This window comes from Mustela nigripes, chromosome X, assembly GCF_022355385.1.
Source record: "Mustela nigripes isolate SB6536 chromosome X, MUSNIG.SB6536, whole genome shotgun sequence".
Lineage (NCBI taxonomy): Eukaryota > Metazoa > Chordata > Mammalia > Carnivora > Mustelidae > Mustela > Mustela nigripes.
In genome coordinates, this window is record NC_081575.1 from 30,351,452 (window position 1) to 30,372,109 (window position 20,658).

The window sequence follows — 20,658 nt, forward strand, 5'->3', positions numbered from 1 at the left end:
GTGGGACTCAATTTACAAAACGTTTTGTAAAATTTACTCAGACGTGTGCCCATTCCCTAAATTGTGGGGCCACCTAGGACTGATATGTGACTGTGAGTGAATATCAGTTCAGTGAGGCAAAAGTCACTAGACAATGATAAACCTCATTGACATCCCCATCCCCACCACTGCAAAGGAACCATCAGGCATAATTAAGACTTTAATTTGAATTTAAAGAGGACTAAGTGCAACAGTTCGCGGGGTTGTTTTCAATTTTTTTCTCAAAGATTTTATTTATTTATTTAACAGAGAGAGATCACAAGTAGGCAGAGAGGCAGGGAGAGAGGGCGGAGGAAGCAGGCTCCCTGCCAAGCAGAGAGCCCGATGTGGGACTCAATCCCAGGACCCTGAGATCATGACATGAGCCGAAGGCAGAGGTTTTAACCCACAGAGCCACCCAGGTGCCCTGTTTTCAATTTTTATTAAAGTAGAACGTGATGTGGAAGACTTGATTTGGAAGAACAAAATGGAACCTTCTTGTGGCTTCCCAGAGCCTGATTTGACTGCTGATGTGGGGCTGATGTCAGGGTGGGGGGGAGGGGATGTTGAACCTGGGGCATGGATCCTTGAGGGCAGGGCCTGGGTCTTCGTTTCTGTGTCAACCATCGTTTAGTACTGGGTCTCAGAGACAGAGGGACCTTAGACACCACAAATTCAATCAATGAATGGATTTAAAAAAAGGAATGATGGGCCTCTTCACCAAGGCAGACCCCTACCAAACCAACTGACCTATTGTTTTGGCTATGAGCTAGACAGATGGCTACAAAAGAAGGTGGTAATGCAGTACGTCTTGATGAAGAGTGAAGGTAAGGAAATGCCTTTTCTCTGTTTGCAAGATTTTGTTGTTTAAAAGCCCAGACAGTTGGGTATGCTTTTAGAGCTAATTGTTTGCTAGCCAGAGGATAGTATGGCTGTTTGGAGGTTGATGAAGAGAAAGGCCAGTTAGAAATGTTTTCTTTCTAAGCAGTGATGCAAGAGAACAAAGTCACTGTCACGTGATGCATTTTTTTTTTTTTTTGCGATGCATTTTTAAAGCCTATCAAGTTCAATCCAGGTGGGCTGCCTGTGTGCGCGGTGGGTAAGCAAATATACGACCCAGCAGTGATGATTTCTTCATTGGAGTTAACTGTGTTTTGTTGTGGCATGTGATACATTGTCCTCATTGGATGAGGATGTTGAGAGCTCCTGCCTGTTTGGCAGGACTTGGACAGGGAATTCAGTGGCTTTGTTATAGGAAAATTCCAGAAGCTGGCAGTGGGCACCTCACTGACCACTACTGCGGTGCCTGGGGTCTGGGGGAAGGGGGCACAAGTTCCCCAGTGTGGAGGTGACCTACATAAACATTGCTGGATACAAACGTGGGCTGCGACCTCTACATCTACTGGCTGTTTAAGTCTATCTAGCCTTTGGGACTACAGCAGCTTTTGAAAACCAGCCTGGGCGGGGCTCAGCTGCTGATGATTTAAAGACACCCCTTTTGCAAAAGAGAGCTTGAAAGGCAATTCATACTCTCCAATATAGGGCAACGTCTCAGAGTTCAGTGGGGTTTCAGGAAACATAACGTGTGGACCTTTCCTAGACCGGTAGCTACTTCCCAGGGCCCATCTTCACACATGGGGTCTGATGTGGTTGGGGCTCCGGAGTCTTCCAAGCCAAAGCCATCTCTGCCAACAAAGCTCTTACCCCCCAACCTGGTCCAGCCCCAGTACTCAGAGCTATCCCCCAGGGACGAATGGAAACATTGTTTTCCTTCTAATGCCCATGATTGAAAGAGATACTTAAGGTACTTAAGTATAAGTACTTAAGAGTACTTAAGGTATTTTGCATCCTCATGGGAAAATAGGTTGGTTTTGGTCAGCAAAAATAGAAAACTGGGGGCAGCGGGACAGAAATTGAAATACATGCATCATTAAGGCTAGTCCCTGGTAGAGTTCTAAAGTCACTAGCCATTTTGCTGATTTAGGGACATAAAAAGGTGTTGGTGTCTAATTTTGTCTGCCCATAAAATGCTTATGCTTGGTACATTCAGTTTTAGAGACCGAATGTTTATTAGAGGTGTTTTTATTCCGTTATTAAATGTTTGTAGATTGCATCCTAAGTGCAGCTACTAGCCACTGAGGCTCTCCTCTCTGCCTTTGCTGGTTTGTGAAAAGCAGGTTTGCCCTCCTTCCATCTAGTCGGGGATTTTGAAGCAAGAGGGGCAACAACCAATATGTTTCTAAACACTCTGAGCATAAAGTTGTTCCTCTTTTAGAAAACTGGAAGGAGACCACCCGTCAAGAATCAATAAATCTTATTGGTTCTGGGTGAAAACTGGCCGGGACTTGTACCCCAGAGAAATAGGCAAATACTGCAGATAAGGGCACTTCCTCCAAGATATCCAGTTGATAAATCTTTTCCAGCAAAGACTCAATTGTATCAGTACAGTAGAGTAACTTCTCAATCTTTTTTTTTAATTATTTAATTTATTTATTTGACAGAGAGAGATCACAAGTAGGCAGAGAGGTAGGCAGAGAGAGAGAGGAGGAAGCAGGCTCCCCACGGAGCAGAGAGCCCAATGTGGGGCTCGATCCCAGGACCCTGGGATCATGACCCGAGCCGAAGGCAGAGGCTTTAACCCACCGAGCCACCCAGGCACCCCACTGCTCAATCATTTTTGAGCCACCCCAGAATCTTTCTAAATAATTTATCATTATAGAAATTAGTTGAATTTTTCCTGAAAAAAATTACAGAAGGAAACTTGAAAAAAATATGTTTCCTTCAGAGTCTTCGTGTTTTAATCTTTCCATCTGCAGGTAGAATTGCCAAGTTGGTCCCATCATGACCCTATTTAGATACATCCTGGTAGATGAGAAATGGCCCAACCCATCCCAAACAGGAATTACTTAAGAAGAGATTGTCAAGCACACAGTCCTCTATCTTCTTATATTGCCCCACCCCACACCAGCTTCTGCTTCTAATCATTATACTGTACAGATCACTATTGACTGATAGATATGGGGCTGCTTCTCCTTATTTATAGATAAATAGAACTGATAGACCAATTGTCCAGATATAATTGATTCTGGTCTTAATAAACAAGAAATTATTGGGGCACCTGGTCGACTCTGTGGATAGAGTTTGCAGTGTGTTGATCTCAGGGTTTTGAGTTCAAGCCCCATATTGGGCTTTGAGTTTATGTGAAAACAAACAAACAAACAATTTTTTAAAGAATTGAGTGATTATTGATTCCCTAGTACTAGCTCACAGTTACTAGCACTTGTACCATGCCAGATCCTATGCTAAGCTCTTTACCTACACTTTTTACAACTTATATGAATCCTCACAAGGGCCAGTGTTTAAATTACTGGATGCTTAAGGATGACTCTGCTTGGTGACCTCAATTTAAGGGAAGTGACAGATGTCCCTTGGGTGTATGCCTTTCATGGTGCTGGTTGCTGAAGGGAATGTGAAGAAGGGCCTGCCTACAGCCTTGATGTGGGGGACAGTAGCTAAGACATGGAACTGTATCTTATTCCTTCCTCATTGATACCCAAAGCATAGTAAGTGCTTGGTCTTAAATATTTGTTGGATGAAAGGATTAGTGGATGGATTGGTGGATGGATGGATGGATGGATGGATTGGTGGGTGGATAAATGGATGGATGGTTGGATTGGTGGATGGATGGATAGATAGATGGATGGACAGATAGATGGATGGATAGATGGATTGGTGGGTGGATGGATGGATGGTTGGATGGGCTGGTGAATGAATGGATGGATGGAAGGATGGATGGATAGATTGGTGGATGGATGGATGGATGGATGGATGGATAGGTGGGTGGATGGATGGATGGATGGATGGGCTGGTTAATGGATGGATGGACTAGTAAATGGATGGATGGATGGATGGATGGATGATAGATGGATATATTGGTGGATGGATGGGTAGATGGAGGACTGGTGGATGGATGGGCAGACTAGAGGGCATTCAGATGTAAAACTTGAAAGGCCAACAGTCAAGTTTTAGGCATGCAGAGAGAAGGGCTGATTTTTGTGATTGGTGGACATTGGACTGAAGGTAGGCCTTGAAGTGTAGAAACCTTTCTCATAGGTCATAGGATTCCAAGCTAGAAGGAACCCTAGCTCAGCATTTCCCAAAGTGTGTTTTGCCAGATATTTTGCTGACATGATTTTGGGAGACAACATGGCTTCCCAGTATCTTAGAGCATCACTGTTCACACAGGCATATTGAAGTTCCAGAAAAGTCTTATTGGAAAGCAGAGACCTAAACTTTGCTTAATCCAGCATTATTCAGAATGACTGGCTTGCAGATCCCTTTCTCATTCAATAGACCAATGATAGCCCTCTGAACACACTTTGGGAGATGTTGATTTGTGTGATCCCTTCATTGCCCTGCTTCCTTCCAGGAGGTTGAATGGCTTACCCAAAGTCACCAAGCTAATTGTCCGTAGAGCCAAGTCGAGGATTCCAGACTGTTCTGACTCTTGGGTGGTACTCTCTGTTATACCGCTAAGCCTTTGTAATGGCTGCCCCACTGGCAAATCCCTTGCCTGGGCCGTTGCCTGCCAGTGCAGCATTGCTGTGTTGGCAAGAGGCCTTTCAGAGACCAGACTGTTGGGAATTCGGATGAGATACCTACGCTGGTAAATTATTGCATGTGAAAGCAGTCAGAGCTGACTTCTTCCCTCTGAAGAATGCAATACGCGCTCCCCTCTCCTCGCCCCTCTTCTGCTGAGCCCCACTAAAGACACATGTGCTTGTTAGGAAACTAAGAAATGCCCTAACAGAGCCTTAGGAACATTTAAAGCTCCCATGCCTCACTTCTGCCCTGGTGGTTCACGCAGATGGAGCAAACTTGCAGTTATTTGCAGGTGCAGAGGGCGGTAGCTGATCCAGACAAAACAGCAATAATGAAAGAACACACAAAGTGCACATGGCGCACGCATGCACGCACCCATGCAGACACACATGCACTCACACATGCACACAGTCACTCACGCATGCACGCACGCACTCCTTGCAAAACACTTTGGTATCTGATTCTGTCATGCCTTTTGCATGGATAGCTTCTTTACCCCATGGCCCTTTCTTCCCAATTCCAAGCCCTCTCCCTTGCTCCCAAATCCTCTCCTTGAGGACGGCTTCCCTGACTGCACCGCCCGGACAGCCCTTACCCCATAGATCTGCATCCTTTCAGCACACAAATCTGAGCAGTCCCAGATCCCACCTGCAACTCCAGGGGTCCTGAGGGGCTTTCTTGCATGTAGAAGCTCATGTGAAATCAGGGGGGTGACCTCTGTTTAGGTGGGCTCAGTAATTACTGTAGATGAGTGAATTTCTTGGGTCAGGAAGTCTCCTCCAGAAACTCAGACACTTGGTCCTATGGAATTATAAAAAAGGGAGCAGGCCACACGCATGGTGTCACGGTGTCGTGGGCCCAGGGAAGGGTATGGGGCAGGGCGGGGTGGGGGGGTGGGGACGAGAGCCAAGTCTGCAGGCTACCTAGGATCACGGTCCTTGTTCCTGTCCCAAAGACCCCATTTCCTCCCCATCTTCCCTTCTACTGTCACACTCGGCCTCGCTTTTGTTCCTTAACTTCCAGTAAAGAAGAAATCCAAATTCAAAGCCTTCAAGAACTTTTTTGGCAAGAGGAAGAAGAAAGAGCCGGAGGGTGCCCGGGGAGGGAGGAGGCTAAAGCCAAGCTTGTCCAGCGGCAGTATTAACATCTCTTCTCTGAAGCCGGTTCGGGAAGGTCAGCGCGCCGAGGCCAGGTAAAGGCCAGTGGGTGGCAGTCACTGCCTGGGGTGGCCGGGGCCTGGGGGCCTTTCTCCATGCTCACACCAATGCTTATTGTTGGGGCATGAGGCTCAGTAGGTGGGTAGCTGCAGGACCTTGACCCCGAGAACACTGGCTACAGACAGTCCAGGGTGTCACAGCTGAAGGAACTTGACCCACGAGGTGTCTCCCTAGGGAGGAGCTGGAGGCCTCCCTCCATTCATTACAATAAAGGCAGCCTGCCTCCTACAGGCAGCCAGGCCTGGTTTGCCTGCCAGGCCCTCAGACTATAGATCTGCAAATCCTTCTCCTAATGTGGGATTCAGATCTCAGATGCTGAAGCCAGTCTAGCCTGAAATCGCTTGTGTTACTGTAAAAACAAACAAAGAAAGGATCAGGCAACATCCCAGGAGACAGGCGGGTTATGGGGGTGGGGAGAGGGAGATGCTCTAACTGGTCCCAGAACGGGGAAGACCCCTGTCCCACTTTTCATCTGTGATGCCCCCATTTCCATATCTGACCATCCAGTACCCCCGGGTGTTCCTGGTTCCATCAGCTTCTTCCTCTGCGCAGTTCCCTTTTGGCCTGTTCGCCTAGCCCGAACATTCCAGACTTACCTGTGCTGCCCAGAGTTCACCTGTGCTGCTAGGAATGGGACAATCAGCAAACCTGACAGCACCTTGGTCTCCTTCAGGAGGTCCTTCATGAGTGGGTTGACTATGAGGAATTTCAGATAGCTTTGCTGGTGGGGGGATGGTTTTGGACAGAGAGGCTTGTATCATACTTCACAAATCATGCCATGATATAGACCAAAGCAGGGAGGAGGGTAGAGGGGAGTTTGAGTCTACTCTGCGTTGTCTCCATGAATTGGCAAGGGCCATCTCCACTAAAGTTTTGGATTTCCCCCTTCCTACTTGTCCCTCTGCCTCCAAAGTAGCCAACTGGTCCCACACTAAGAAGGCAGGTGCACACACAGCTTGCAGGTTGTGGGGAGGACAGGAGGGAGTTGGGGGACAGGAAGAAGGAGAGGAAGGGGTGAACGGAAGTGTGTGAAATAATTGATATATGAGGAAGAGTGTTTTTCCAAGGGTCCGAAATAGGTCTTTTGGGGGGGGGCAAGGAGCATAAGTTAATTAAGAGTATAATGTAGGAGTACTGACAATCACCCCTGACCCCAGTCACTTGCTTCATGTGTTAGGGGGAAAACCCTGGAGAATGTCACTCAGGAGTTGGGAAGAAAAATCAGCCTCTATCTGTGGAAGCTAACAAAACGTAAAGCCAGCCTTCCCCTCGCCTATACGATAGGAACTGTATCCATTTCTAAGTCTGTATTAAGCCCTATCTGATAAAATAGAGAGACCTCATGCTGCCATTTTGATATTTTTAAAAAGATTATATTTACTTATTTGAGAAGGAGAGAGAGTGAGAGAGAGGATGAGAGGGAAGAGGGTCAAAGGGAGAAGCAGACTCCCCACGGAGCTGGGAGCCCAAGGTGGGACTCCGTCCCTGGACTCCGGGATCATGACCTGAGCCAAAGGCAATTGCTTAACCAACTGAGCCACCCAGGCACCCCTGACTTTTTTTTTTTTTTTAATGGGTGCTGACATAATGCACTTTATTGCCTTTAATTAAGGCCAAGGTTTTGTTTGGAATTTTGGATGCATTTTCTTCCTCTTGCCCCCAGGAAGCCAATCGGAAGGTATTAGATAGTTTCAGCGGGTGGGCGATTTAGTTTCTGACAAACATGGCCACAGCCAGAGCTATAGGAATCCTTGGTTCAGGGAGGGTCTAGCTCTACAGAGCCACTTCAGCAGCCGCACTCTGGCTGGAAATGACGGTTTCTAAGCCCACCCATGGCCCAAGATTTCCTTGCAGATTTTCTGCCCAAAGCAGGGGAGGCCAGGTAGTCACAGATGGTACTAAGGCTGGGACATCTGTGGGACCACAATACTGGTCCCAGGCCTGATTTGAGCTGGCGGGTCGTAGAGCAACAGTGAATGACAGCATCTCTGTGCGCAAAATGAGGGAAAGTGTGTCTAGAGAGGGTCTGGGAACATTGCTCTCTCAATGCCGCATCAGTCTGTGTCATCATTAAGCATTTAGCAAGAGTCCGGTGAATTTTCTGCAGGACTGCTATTTTGATAAGACAGAGCATGTTGCCCTCACCACCAGAGCCACCTGGGTAGCACAGTTTTACAGGGAAAAAGTGGGTAAAACAAAGGCATCTGCCTCCTCTCTTCTTGTGGACCTACAAGCCACCTTAGTATGGGTGCCATTTTAATCCCCGTAACACCAGATCGTCCTCAGAGTGTGTTGTGATCAGATCTAGCCATGTGCACATCCCACAGTCAGACGGGCTCACAATGATGGGGTGGGTACTGGTCCTACAGAGCCCGAGCTGCTACTCTGGGTACCATTTACAGATTGTTTTTTAGGGGGACACCTGGGTGCCTCGGTCGGTTGAATGTTGGACTCTTGATTTCAGCTCAGGTCATGATCTCAGGGTCGTGAGACTGAGCCCTGGGACAGACTCCACACTGGGCATAGAGCCTGCTTAAGATTCTCTTTCTCCCTCTGCCCCCTGACCTGCCACTCATTCTTGCTCTCTCCTTCTCTCCAAAAAAAGAAAAAAAAAAGATTATTTTTTAGGGGCTCCTGGCTGGCTCGGTAGAACGCACAACCCTTGAACCCAGGGTCACGAGTTCAAGCGCCACGTTGGGCATGGAGCCTTACTTAGGGGAGAAAAGAAAGATTATTTTCTAAAGCACTAACCTATATTATTAAATGTTTCATAATGAAGGTAATATGTACAAAAAATGTATATGAAATTTCAAACAATTATTTTATCTAATTTAAAAACATTTCCACCCCTCCGTGAAAGAAATCACGGACCCATTAGCAGTCAGCCCCCATTCTTCCCTATCCCCCTTTCAGCCCAAGGTGATCACTTATCTAGTTTTTGTCTCTCTCAGTTTGTTTATTCTGGATACTTCCTATAAATGGTATCATACAGTATGTGGTCTTTTGTGACTGGCTTGTTTCCCTAAGCATGTTTTTGTTTTCCAAGGTCATCCAGGTGGTAGCATGAGTCCAATAGATAATTTCTTCATACTACTGAATAGTATTCCAGAGTATGAATACACCACATTTTATCTGTTCATCAGATGGTAGATACTTAGGTGTTTCTATCTTTGGCTATTATGGAGAATGCTGCTATGAACATTTGCGTACAAGTTTTTGGACGGATATATGTTTTTATTTCTCTTGGGTATATACCTAGGAGTGTATTGGGTCATATGGTAATTAAAGGTTTAAGTTTTTGAGGAACCATTAAATGATTTTTCTAAATGCCTGCCCCATTTTACATTTCCACCAGCAGTGCATAGGGGTTCCCGTTTCTCCCCAACCTTGCCAACACTTGTTACTATTTGAGTTTTTGTTTCTAGCCATTCTGGTGGGTCTAAAGGAGCATCTCATTATGTTTTGGATTTATATTTCCTGATTGGCTAATGAATGGTCAAGCATCTTTTCATATGCTTGTTGGCTATCTGTATATCTTCTCTAGAGAAATATCTATTGAGATCCTTCATCCATTTAAAAAATTGGGTTATTTATCTTTTTATTAGTGAATTTTAAGAGTTCCTCATGTATTCTAAATATGAATCCTTTATCAAATATACAATCTTCGGGGTCCCCTGGGTGGCTCAGTGGGTTAAGCATCTGCCTTCAGCTCAGGTCATGATCCCAGGGTCCTGGGATTGGGTCCCACATTAGGCTTCCTGATTGGAGTGGGGGAGTCTGTTCCTCCCTTTCCCTCTGCCCCTCCTCCCTCCATTCGTGTTCTCTCTCACTCACTCACTCTCTCTCTCTCTGAAATATATAAATAAATAATCTTTTAAAAAAAGATCTACAATCTCCAAAAATCCCCCCCTTTATGTGTTTTGTCCTTTCACTTCCTTGCTAGTATCCTTCAAAGCTTAATTCTGATCAAATCCATTTATTTATTTTTTTCTTCAATTGCTAAAGCTTTTGGAGTCATAGTCTAAGAATCCATTGCCAAATTCAGGTCATGAAGATATATGCTCCCCCAATATTTTCTTCCCAGAGTTTTAACTCTTCTATTTAGGTCTTTGATCCATCTTGAATTTGTGTTTATATACAGTATGAGATAGGGTCTAACTTCTCCCTCCTATATGTATCTATCCAGTTACCTCAGCAACATTTGTTGAAAAAACTCTTCTTTCCCTATTGAACAGTCTTGGCACTCTTTTTGCAAATCAATTAACCATAGATGAATGAGTTGATTTCTGGACTCTTAGTTCTATTCCATTGATCTATTATCTATCTTCATGCCATCTGTCTTGATTATGGCAGCTTTGTATTAAGTTTTGAAATTGGCAAGTGTGAGTTCTCCAACTTTCTTCTTCTTCTTCAAGATTGCTTTATCAGTTTGTGGCCCCTTGCATTTCACTATGAATTTAAAGATCATCCTGGTCCACTTCTGCCAAAGAAAATAAAAAAGGCAGCTGGAATTTCAATAGTAATTGCATTAAATCTATAGATCAGTTTGTGGACTGTTGCCATCTTGACAAGATTGAGTCTTTTGAGCTTTGAGCATAGGTTGCTTTTTCATTTACTTAGGTTTTCTTCTTTAATTTTCTTTCATCAGTGTTTTAGAGTGCTCAGAGTATAATTTTTACACACTTTTCATTAAATTTGTTCCTAAGCATTTTATTCTTATTGATGTTATTTGTAAAGGTTGAAAATTGGAAGTGTTTCTGTCATTTCATTTCCAGGTTCTTCATTGCCAGTATATAGAAAGACAATCAATTGTTGTATATTGGTCTTTTATCCTCCAACTTTGCTGAACTCATTCATTAGTTCTAGTAGTTTTTTTGAATTCCTAAGGAATTTTATACACAAGATTGTGTCATCTATGATTGGAGATAATTTCACTTCTTCCTGTCCAATATGGATGTCTTTTATTTAATTTTCTTACCTAATTGCCCTGGCTAGAACCCCCAGTGGTGAACTGAAGTGGCAACAACAGACACCTTGTCTTCTTTCTTTCTGCTCTGAGGGAGAAAAGATTCAGTGTTTCATCACTAAGCATGACATTAACTGAGAGTTTCTCACAGATATCCTCTGTCAGGGTTGAGTGTATTTATCATAAGTGTGTTTATTATGTATTTAGATTTTACAAATGCTTTTTCTGTATCTATTGAAATCACTACACGGTTTTTGTTTCTATCCTGTTGATATGGTGTATTATGTTAATTGATTTTTGCATATTAAGATAACATCATATTTCTTGCAAGTTCTGCTTGGTTAATAGTGTATAATTCTTTTTTTTTTTTTAAGATTTTTTTTTTAATTTTTATTTATTTGACAGAACACAAGTAGGCAGAGAGGCAGGCAGAGAGAGAGGAGGAAGCAGGCTCCCTGCTGAGCAGAGAGCCCGATGCGGGACTCGATCCCAGGACCCTGAGATCATGACCTGAGCCGAAGGCAGCGGCTTAACCCACTGAGCCACCCAGGCGCCCAATAGTGTATAATTCTTTATGTGCTGGATTCAGATTATTAGTATTTTATTGAAGATTCTTACATCTATTTCGTAAGAAATATTAGTCTGTAGTTTCCTTTTCTTGTGATGTCTTTGGTTGAAATTTTTAACAAGTAAAACATATTCCCACATTCCAAAAGGAGTCTTTTGTGCCTTCAGCTTTTCGTTTGTTTCTAACTTTTCCCTGATTTGCCCTAGCACTTAACTGTCATCAACCTGGCTTAATTCCCAGTCAGAAGGTATTTCCTTCTGGGTTTAGTAAGCTGGGGTGAGGGGGGGTGGGGGGGATGGGTGCCCAAGATAGCTCAAAAATGAGCCAGATGTATCCCAGAACCCTTGTGCAAAAGAGGAAAATATCTAGTGAATGAGAGTCTCCAGTATCTGGGCAGATGTTTGGTATTTTAAATAAAAACAAAACCACTAGAGAGAAATTTGGGTGTGAAAGATATTTTATGACTCTTACCTTAACAACAGAAAGACTTAGGGTTTTCCCTCCCATTCCACTTCCCTCCCATTCCTGTTGCCACTATTGTACACTTGAAATGGGTGAATTGTATGGTATGTAAACCATAACTCAAAACCATTATATAAGAAGCTATGTGTTGATAATTTTAAAAAAATCAAAATTATACAGAATTACATAAAGTAGGAAATTAAGGTTCCTCCCCCTGCCCCTAATGCTATTCCCCAGAGGGAATTGCCACTAATTATTTGGTGGCTATCTATGAACATAAACTACATATGTACATAATATACATATATATGCACACACATATATTATATATATAATATATATATACACACACATATAATTTATTTAATTATTTGTTTATTTGAGCAAGAGAGAGAGAGAGAGAGCACACACAAGTGGGGGGAGGGACAGAGGGAGAAGCAGACTCTCCGCTGAGCAGGGAGCCCGATGCAGGGCTGGATCCCAGGACCCCAAGACCATGCCTGAGCCAAAGGCAGATGCTTAACTGACTGAACCACCCAGGTGCCCTTGGTTATATATATTAAATGAGACCATACTATTCCTTATTTTTTCACTTAATATCTCATGGAAAACCTCTGTCAGCCCATGTGCCTCCTTTCCTCCTTTCTGAGGTGTCTGGTATGTCATGTTACGGATATACCCATGTCTTCAGTTCCTATGGCCCTTGAGCTGCTCTTACGAGACCTTTTCCTTTCTGTTCAGGGCCAAGAGCAGCATGGGCAGCAAAGCCCTGTCCCATGACAGCATCTTCATGCTGGATCCTGAGCCTGAAATATCAGTGCATAGAATCTGCCCCTCTCCAGAGCGCCAGAGAGGCAGACCTCGACAGGTAACCATGAACTCAAGCATCAGTGCCTGATTAGACCCCTCCTCTTTCATCCTCCCCACCCCCCACCCCAACTGCCAAAAAACAAAGAGTGGGGAATTTGGCCTTGCTCCCCAGCTGATTCTACCCCACAGGGTTACCATAAAGAAGGGAGAATATAGAAATACGCAATGTGTTGACCTAGTGCCCAGCACAAGACGTTGGCTGGCATTACCATATTCACTAGACATGTCCCAAGAATGAGCTAAGTTTTAGGATGGTGACATCCCACTGTTGGTTAATGTGCAAGCATTCCAACCACCATGTTCTTTCGTTCTTCTACAGAGATCTCAAGCTTCCAGAACTCTGCCTAGATCTGGGACTAGTGATGTGCATGGAGGTGTTTCGGGACTTGTGTTTGGAGCTGTGCCACGATATGTGCCCAGAAGTGGAATCTGGATTGGGGGTTCCAAGGTCGCTGAGGTAATAGAGTGGAATTGTGCCAAGTATGACAGCCGAGTGGGACAGACCTATGCTTGAATCCTCACTCTGCTACTTACTGGCTCTGTGATCTTGGGCTGGTTGCTTAACCTCTCTGAGCCTTCCTTTCCCTCACCAACAGCGGGTATAATATTAATATCTACCTCAGACTGTTGCTTGTGAGGATAGAAAAAAGACTCAGAGAGGTTAAAGAAATGGCTCAGTCTTCCCCAGAGAGTAAATAGTAGACCTGGAAATCTGACCCAGATGTGTTGACCTCAAAACACAGTCTTCCCAATATCCCAGGCTTTAAGATATTCCATTTCTTTGTGCCTGCCTCAACAGGGAGAATGGTCTATGCATATGCTTAGAACAGTCTCACCTCTGGATAACCCTAACCATTGCTCAGATAGACCCATATGGAGCTCTAATCTAGAAATCTCGCAGTGGGGAGCAGGAAGCATTGCCAGGGAGAAAACCCTGAGCAGCTCCCTTCCTCCTTCTCTCAGCTTGTGGGTGGGATGACACCCAGATATCCCTGAGTAACTGAGAAGGCCACACAAGGGGGGAGACCCTTTTCCACTGAGGAGCTGATTAGTTTGCATTTGGCAAAAGGTAACCGGGGCTTATTCGTGACATGTCTGTAAGACCCCCTATCTCTCACTCTGGTCTATACTGCTTGTGAAAGTTCCATGGGCTACATTATCCATGGAGGGTCGACAAGCAAATGTTGAGATGGTCACCAGTGGGGCCAATCTTATGGCTATAAGGCAGCCCCTAGGTCAGCAGACTGTTGTCCTCTCACACTACAACAGGAAAAGTCGCTTCTAGTCCTCGGTTTTGAACATGAGGACCAGCTTTTGCTTGTCTCCACAGCGACACTCCCTCGCCACATGACCAAATGCTAGAGGGTTATTTCTCGTCTGCAGAAAGGAGAAGCCTGTGTCCTGGAAGCCTCCTGCTCGCCCTCTTCTCTTCGTCCCAGCCGCGAAGAGGGGGCTAAGGAAAGTCACAACAGCCCAAAGACAAGTTTTCTTAACTGGCTGGTTTGGGCCCAGTCCTCACATCTTTGGCCTTTTCCATAGTCCCTCTTCTGAGAAACAGGGCTGAAGACAGGGTCGGGTGTCAATGGAACCTAAGCCAGCCACCGCCAGATCAACCTTTGCATGGGAGACTTCCCTTAAGTGCCAAGGTCACAACCCTAAATGATAGGGTGGTTGATAGCATCAAGTCGAGAGTCCTGACCGCCACCCCCCCCGCCCCAGTGCCGCACAGACACTGAGCAAGTATGGAAATGGCCAATGTCTGGGGTTCTCGAAGAGACAGGATCCATAATGGATTATGTGACTTTCTGAGCGGCTGGAAGGTTGTGGGAGAGGAAATTCCAGGATATCATTCTGTTAGAAATACCAAGGCTGAGCCGCGTTTTATTCCCTACCAGATTTTCACCTGCTGTCTTATCTGAAGTGTTAGGAATGTGGGTGCCTAGATGACCCTCCGAGATGTTGCATGTTCTTTTTTGTTTGAGAACAAATAGATAAGAAATACTGGCAGGTTGTGAACACCTTCTTGTGGAATCAAATTGAATTGAGTAATTTAAGAGACTGCAAAGGTTGCAAAGCAGTCTTCTTACTGCTCACAGACTTGACACTCCCTCTGCAGCCCTTCTTAAGGAAGGAGGCACACCCTCTCTTCTGGTTGTTGCCTTTAAAGTCCCTGAACTTGAGTATGGGACATCCCCCCTTCCTGGCTCTTACAGTTAGGAGACCGGAGTGTGCAGAGATTAAGAACATGGGCTTCACAGGCAAGCAGACCTTTCAGACACTTGCTAGGCCAGCGGGGACATTAGGGCCAGTCATGTCATCTCTCAGACCTGATCTTCCCCATCTGGAAAGAGCAGGTATTTCAAAGAATCGTCACAAGGTTTGCATGACATGCATCTATAAAGGGCACTCTCTGCCTGGCAGGGAGAAAGATCTCAAACCAATTACCTAAACACCATCCTTCACCCGAAGGAATGGGAAAGAGAAGAGCAAACAAAACCCAAAGCTAGCAGAAGGAAGGAAAAATACAGATTAAAGCAGAGTAAAGCCCTCAGTAAAGGTGAGTTGTCGGTATCGTTATTAGAATTGGGCTTGGCGCTAGTGAAGCTCCAAGACTTCTTCTCAAGAGTTTCCAGTGGGGCCTGGTGGTGATAAGGGGGCACTTTAGACACTAGCTAGGAGTGATCCAGGGGCAGAACCTTGGAAAAACCCTCCTCAGGGCCTCTTGTCTTTGACTTTGAGAGTTTGAAACCCATCTGTCCTGAGCAGGAGACAGAAAAAAGCATGTCAGCACCAAGACAAGAAAGATTTTGTTTTGTTCATTGCTATAGGCCCAATGCTTAGTTAGAATGGAGTATGGCCCACTGTAGATGCTTAGCAGTATTTGTTAAAGATCAAATAAGAGATTTGGATCCACATCCAAATGACCATGGCAGAGGCCAGCACATCAGATTCAAGTGTATCATGAGATTCAAATTGGAATGAACTAAATTAGTGTGCTGAAGTCCAAAGGAAACCCAAACGATCCATTTCATCCTCTTAGGAAAGTTAGGAAATTAGTTCTAAGCAAGGCTAGTTCTGTAGATTTTCTAATAATTCCAGAAGATCGATCTTGACAGGATTAAGATAAACAGCCAACAGAGTCAAGATCTGATCCAGACAATTCCTGGAATGATAGGAGCAAGGATTATAGTTCGGATGCCAAGCCTAGATCTTACCCCCAAAACTCAACCTCCATAAGAACCAGACTTCTGAAGACAGGGACAAAATGAAAACAAAGATCAGACTCAAAGAAGATTTGTAGTTAGCAACAGAGAGAGAGAACACCAGAATTCTGGTTTTTTAAAAAATATTTTATTTATTTATTTGACAGAGATCACAAGTAGGCAGAGAGGCAGGCAGAGAGAGAAAGAGAGGAGGAAGCAGGCTCCCCGCTGAGCAGAGAGCCCGACTCAGGGCTCGATCCCAGGACCCTGGAATCATGACCTGAGCTGAAGGCAGAGGCTTTAATCCACTGAGCCACCTAGGTGCCCCCAGAATTCTGGTTTTGATCAAACAAGCAGTTCGAAGTTTCTGTCTTTGTTTGGGGATTGGCAAAAGTGTGCTGCAGCCCAGAGAGTGACTCAAGCTTATTGGTCTTTGGTCTGCATAGGTCAAAAAGTGAGGACAGGGAGGAAGGAGATTCTTTCCATGGCTTGTTTTTTCATGTTGGGGTCTTGGTACTTCAACCATTAAGCAACAAGAGAACACCAGTAATTTGAAGGGTAGCACACAAGTTCTAACATTTTCCTTCTACTCTCCTCCTTCCCAGTTCCCCTCACTGCGCCGACGCCACTCAAGCAGCAGTCCCCCTCTGATCCGATCTCACACAACCTCTGCTGAATTTGAAGAAACCTCTGTTGATGAGGAGTCACCTAAGATCCCACAGAGGAAAGATTTACCAATCAAGATTATGTCAATGAGGAAGGTGAGTGTTAGGCACATTCTAAGTGGTGGGCTTGGTTGGGGGATCCAGGTCAGAAGCATAATCCCTTTTGCTCTCTTCTGCTGTGGCTTAGCAATAGGGGGCCACTTGAGGAAGGAGCAGCCATTTTTGACTTCTGATTTGCATGGTGATTTACATTTTCTGTCTAATTCTACAAATGAAATAATCAGCACTTTGGTTTATAAGCAACGGAAGACAGTATTTCAGAAAACAATAATAGTTTGCAGATGTTTTCAGTTCTTTTGAGAAGAAAACAATGGAGATTTTTGTGGAAGTAAAGCCTCTATGTTTGCGAATGCCAAAATCTCAAAGGTTGGGCCATGTAGTATTGTTTGGTAGACACACACCTATAAGAAAAACTATTTGACATGTACATTTCATACATCTAGGTTGGTCAACCAAATAATATCCATCACCAATTGAAAAATTAATAGATGGTGCCCATATCAATACTTCCATTCTCAAACTAATATGTGGTTAATTTAATTGGTTGTTGTTGAACTTGAGAAGACTTTTTTAAAGATTTTATCTCTCTCTCTCTCTCTCTCTCTCTCTATCTATGAGAGAGAGAGCAGAGGGGCCGAGCGGGAGGGAGCTGGACAAGCAGACCCTATGCTAAGCCCAACCCGGGGCTCAATCCCACGACCCTGAGATCATGAACCAAGCTGAAACCAAGTCAGAGGCTCAACCAATGGAACCACCAGGCATCCCAAACTTGAAAGGACTTTTAAAGTGAAGTAGAGTTTAGAACAATTAACCTTGGGAATTGATAGGTAATTGATAATAAAGATCACTGGTCAGTTAGCACAAAACTGCTTTGATGCTAAAAGATCCTATGGAATGAAGTAATCATTTTAGAGAAAGAAGAAGAAAAAACAATCAAGTTAGGAACAAAGTTAAAGCACAGGCAGGTGGTAGGGGGATATGGATGCTCACTGATTTATGGATTTAGACTATATGTATTTTCTATAGAATACCACTAAATCAGACAAATTAGTCTGATTTGGTAGAAAGATTGAATTAAGATAACATTTTTACTGTGATAAAATAAACATAACAAAACTTATCATGGTACAGTATACAATTCAGTGGCATTAAGTACATTTACTATGCTGTGCAACCATCACCACTATCTAGTTCCCGAATGGTTTTGGTTCCCCCACACAGAAGCCCCCTATGTATCATTCCTCTCTCCTCTCAGCCCCTGGCAACCACCATTCTGCTTTCTGCCTCTGGATTTGCCCATTCTGGATACTTCATAGAAATGTAATCACACAGGGGTGCCAGGGTGGCTCAGTGGGTTAAAGCCTCTGCCTTCAGCTCCGGTCATGGTCTCAGAGCCCTGGGATCGAGCCCCACATCGGGCTCTCTGCTCAGCAGGGAGCCTGCTTCCCCCTATCTCTCTGCCTGCCTCTCTGCCTACTTGTGATCTCTGTCTGTCAAATAAATAAATAAAATATTTTAAAAAAGAAATGTAATCACACAGTATGTGGCCTTTCGCATATGGCCTCTTTCCCTTAGTACCAAGTTTTTGAGGTTTTTGAGGTTGTACTACCATGTTGTAGTATTTCAATCATTTTTGTGCTGAATAACTCTCCATTGTATGGATATACCGTGTTTTGTTGAGCTCTTCATCAACTGATGAACATTTGGGTCCTATCTCCCTATTGGTTATTATGAATAATGCTCTCTGAAGGTTCATATACGAGTTTTTGTTTGAACACTTGTTTTCAAGTCTTTTGTGTGCATACCTGGGAGCGGAATTGCTGGATGGGATGGTAATTCTATATTTAACTTTTTGAGGAACCACCAAACTGTTTTCCCCAGCAGCTACACCACTTTATATTCCCCCCTGCTTAGGTGTAATGGTTATAATATCTGCAAAAGTTGCCCAATGCTTGTTATTTTCCACTTAGAAAAAAAAATAGTCATTCTTGCAACTGTGAAGTGGTATCTCATTGTGGTCTTGATTAGCATTTCTCTAGTGGCTGACAATGTTAAGCATCTTTTCATGTATTTATTGACCATTTGCATATCTTTCTTTGGAGAAAGGTCTACTCAAGGCCTTTGCCCATTTTTAACTGTGTTGCTTGTTTTTTTTGTTGTTGAGTTATGAGTCCTGTACGTATTCTGGATACTAGACCCTTTTCAGATATATGATTTGCAAATATTTCCCCCATTCTGTAAGTTGTCTTTTAATTCTCTCAAAAGAATAATGTTTTAAAAAACAGTTTAATTTTGATGAAGTCCAATTTATTGATTTTTTTTTTCTCTTGGTACTTGTACTTCTGGTGTCATGTCAAAGAGATCATTGCCCAATCTAAGATCATGAAGATTTACCCCTATGTTTTCTTCTAAGAGTTTTACCTCTTATATTTGTCTTTGATCTATTTTGAGATCTATTATGAGAGAGGGTCTAACTTCATTCTTTTGCACGTGGCTATCCAGTTGTCCCAGCACCATTTGTTGAAAAGACTATTATTTCTTCCACTTAATGTTCTTAGCACGCTTACTGCAAATCAGTTAACCACACAAGAATGGATTTAATTTTAGACTTTCAATTCTATTCCAATGATCTGTATGTCTCTGCTTATGCCAGTACTACTCTGTCTTGATTACTGTAGCTTTGTAGTAAGGTTCAAAATCAGGAAGTGAGAATTCTCCTATTCTGTTCCTTTCTTTTTTTTTTTTAAATAGTTTAGGCTTTTTGGGGTCTCTTGCAATTCCATATCAATTTTACAATAAGTTTTTCCATATCTTCTAAAGTCCACATTGGGAGGGGCACCTGTGTGACTCAGTGGGTTAAGTGTCTGACTTCAGCTCAGGTCATGATCTCAGATCCTCGGATTGAGCCTCACATTTGGTTCCGTGCTCAGTGGGGAGTCTGCTTCTCCCTCTGCCCCTCCCCCAGCTTGTGTGCATGCTCTCTCTCTCTCTCTCAAATAAGTAAATAATATCTTAATTTTTTTTTTTAAAAAAAGCATATTGGGATTTTGACAGGGATTGCATTGAATTTTGAGGTCACTTTGGGGAGTATCACTATCTTAACATTAAGTCTTCCAACTCATGAACGTGTGATGACTGTTCATTTATTTAGGTCTTTAATTTCTTTTGGTGATGTTTTGTAGTTTATATGTACAAGTCTCACACTTCTTTGGTTAAACTTATTTCTAAGTATTTTTTTAAAGATTTTATTTACTTATTTGAGAGAGAGAGAGAGTATGAGAGGGGAGAGGGTCAGAGGGAGAAGCAGACTCCTCACTGAGCAGGGAGTATGATGTGGGACTTGATCCTGGGACTCCAGGATCATGACCTGAGCCCAAAGCAGTCACTTAATGAACTGAGCCACCCAGGAACACTAAGTATTTTTTTTTGGATGATTTTGTGAGTGGAAGTGTTTTCTTAATTACCTTCTTAGATTGCTCATGATTAGTGATTTTTGTGTGTTGATCCTGTATCTTTTAATTTTGATTAATTCATTTATTAGCTCTCCCAGATTTATGGGGATTCTTTAGAATTTTATTTTTTGTTAACATTTTAATTTCTTCTCTTCATATTTTGCCTTGTTTATTGACTTCTCTGTATAAATTCACTTGGTATTTTCTTCTGCTTTTATGAGAATGCAAAATCTATCTGGGATTTTCCCCCTCAAACATTGTAATTTTCAGTTCTAGGATTTTCTATTTGGTTTCTTTTTTAAAAAGATTTTATTTATTTATTTATTCATGAGAGACACAGAGAGAGAGAAGCAGAGGGAGAAGCAGGCTCTCCACTGAGCAGGAAGCCTGAGGTAGGACTCAATCCCAGGACCCCGGGATCATGACCTGAGCCAAAGGTCATGACCTAACCATCTGAGTCACCCAGGCACCCTCTATTTTGTTCTTTTTTTTATAGTTTCCATTTCTCTTTGAAATTCCCCACCTGACTACCTATTATAATTATATTAACTGCAACTATATGTACATATATAATT

General features: G+C 43.5%; 1 protein-coding gene across 1 annotated transcript in view; it reads left to right on the forward strand.

The window, feature by feature from the left end:
• Window positions 1–20,658, forward strand: part of KIAA1210 (KIAA1210 ortholog) — a 74,058-nt gene that overhangs the window by 27,377 nt on the left and 26,023 nt on the right. Inside the window, exons 4-7 of the mRNA XM_059385189.1 lie at window positions 5,644–5,812; window positions 12,575–12,701; window positions 13,023–13,160; window positions 16,512–16,667. Of these exons, the coding sequence (XP_059241172.1) occupies window positions 5,644–5,812; window positions 12,575–12,701; window positions 13,023–13,160; window positions 16,512–16,667 (590 nt within the window). The remainder of the gene's footprint in view (window positions 1–5,643; window positions 5,813–12,574; window positions 12,702–13,022; window positions 13,161–16,511; window positions 16,668–20,658) is intronic.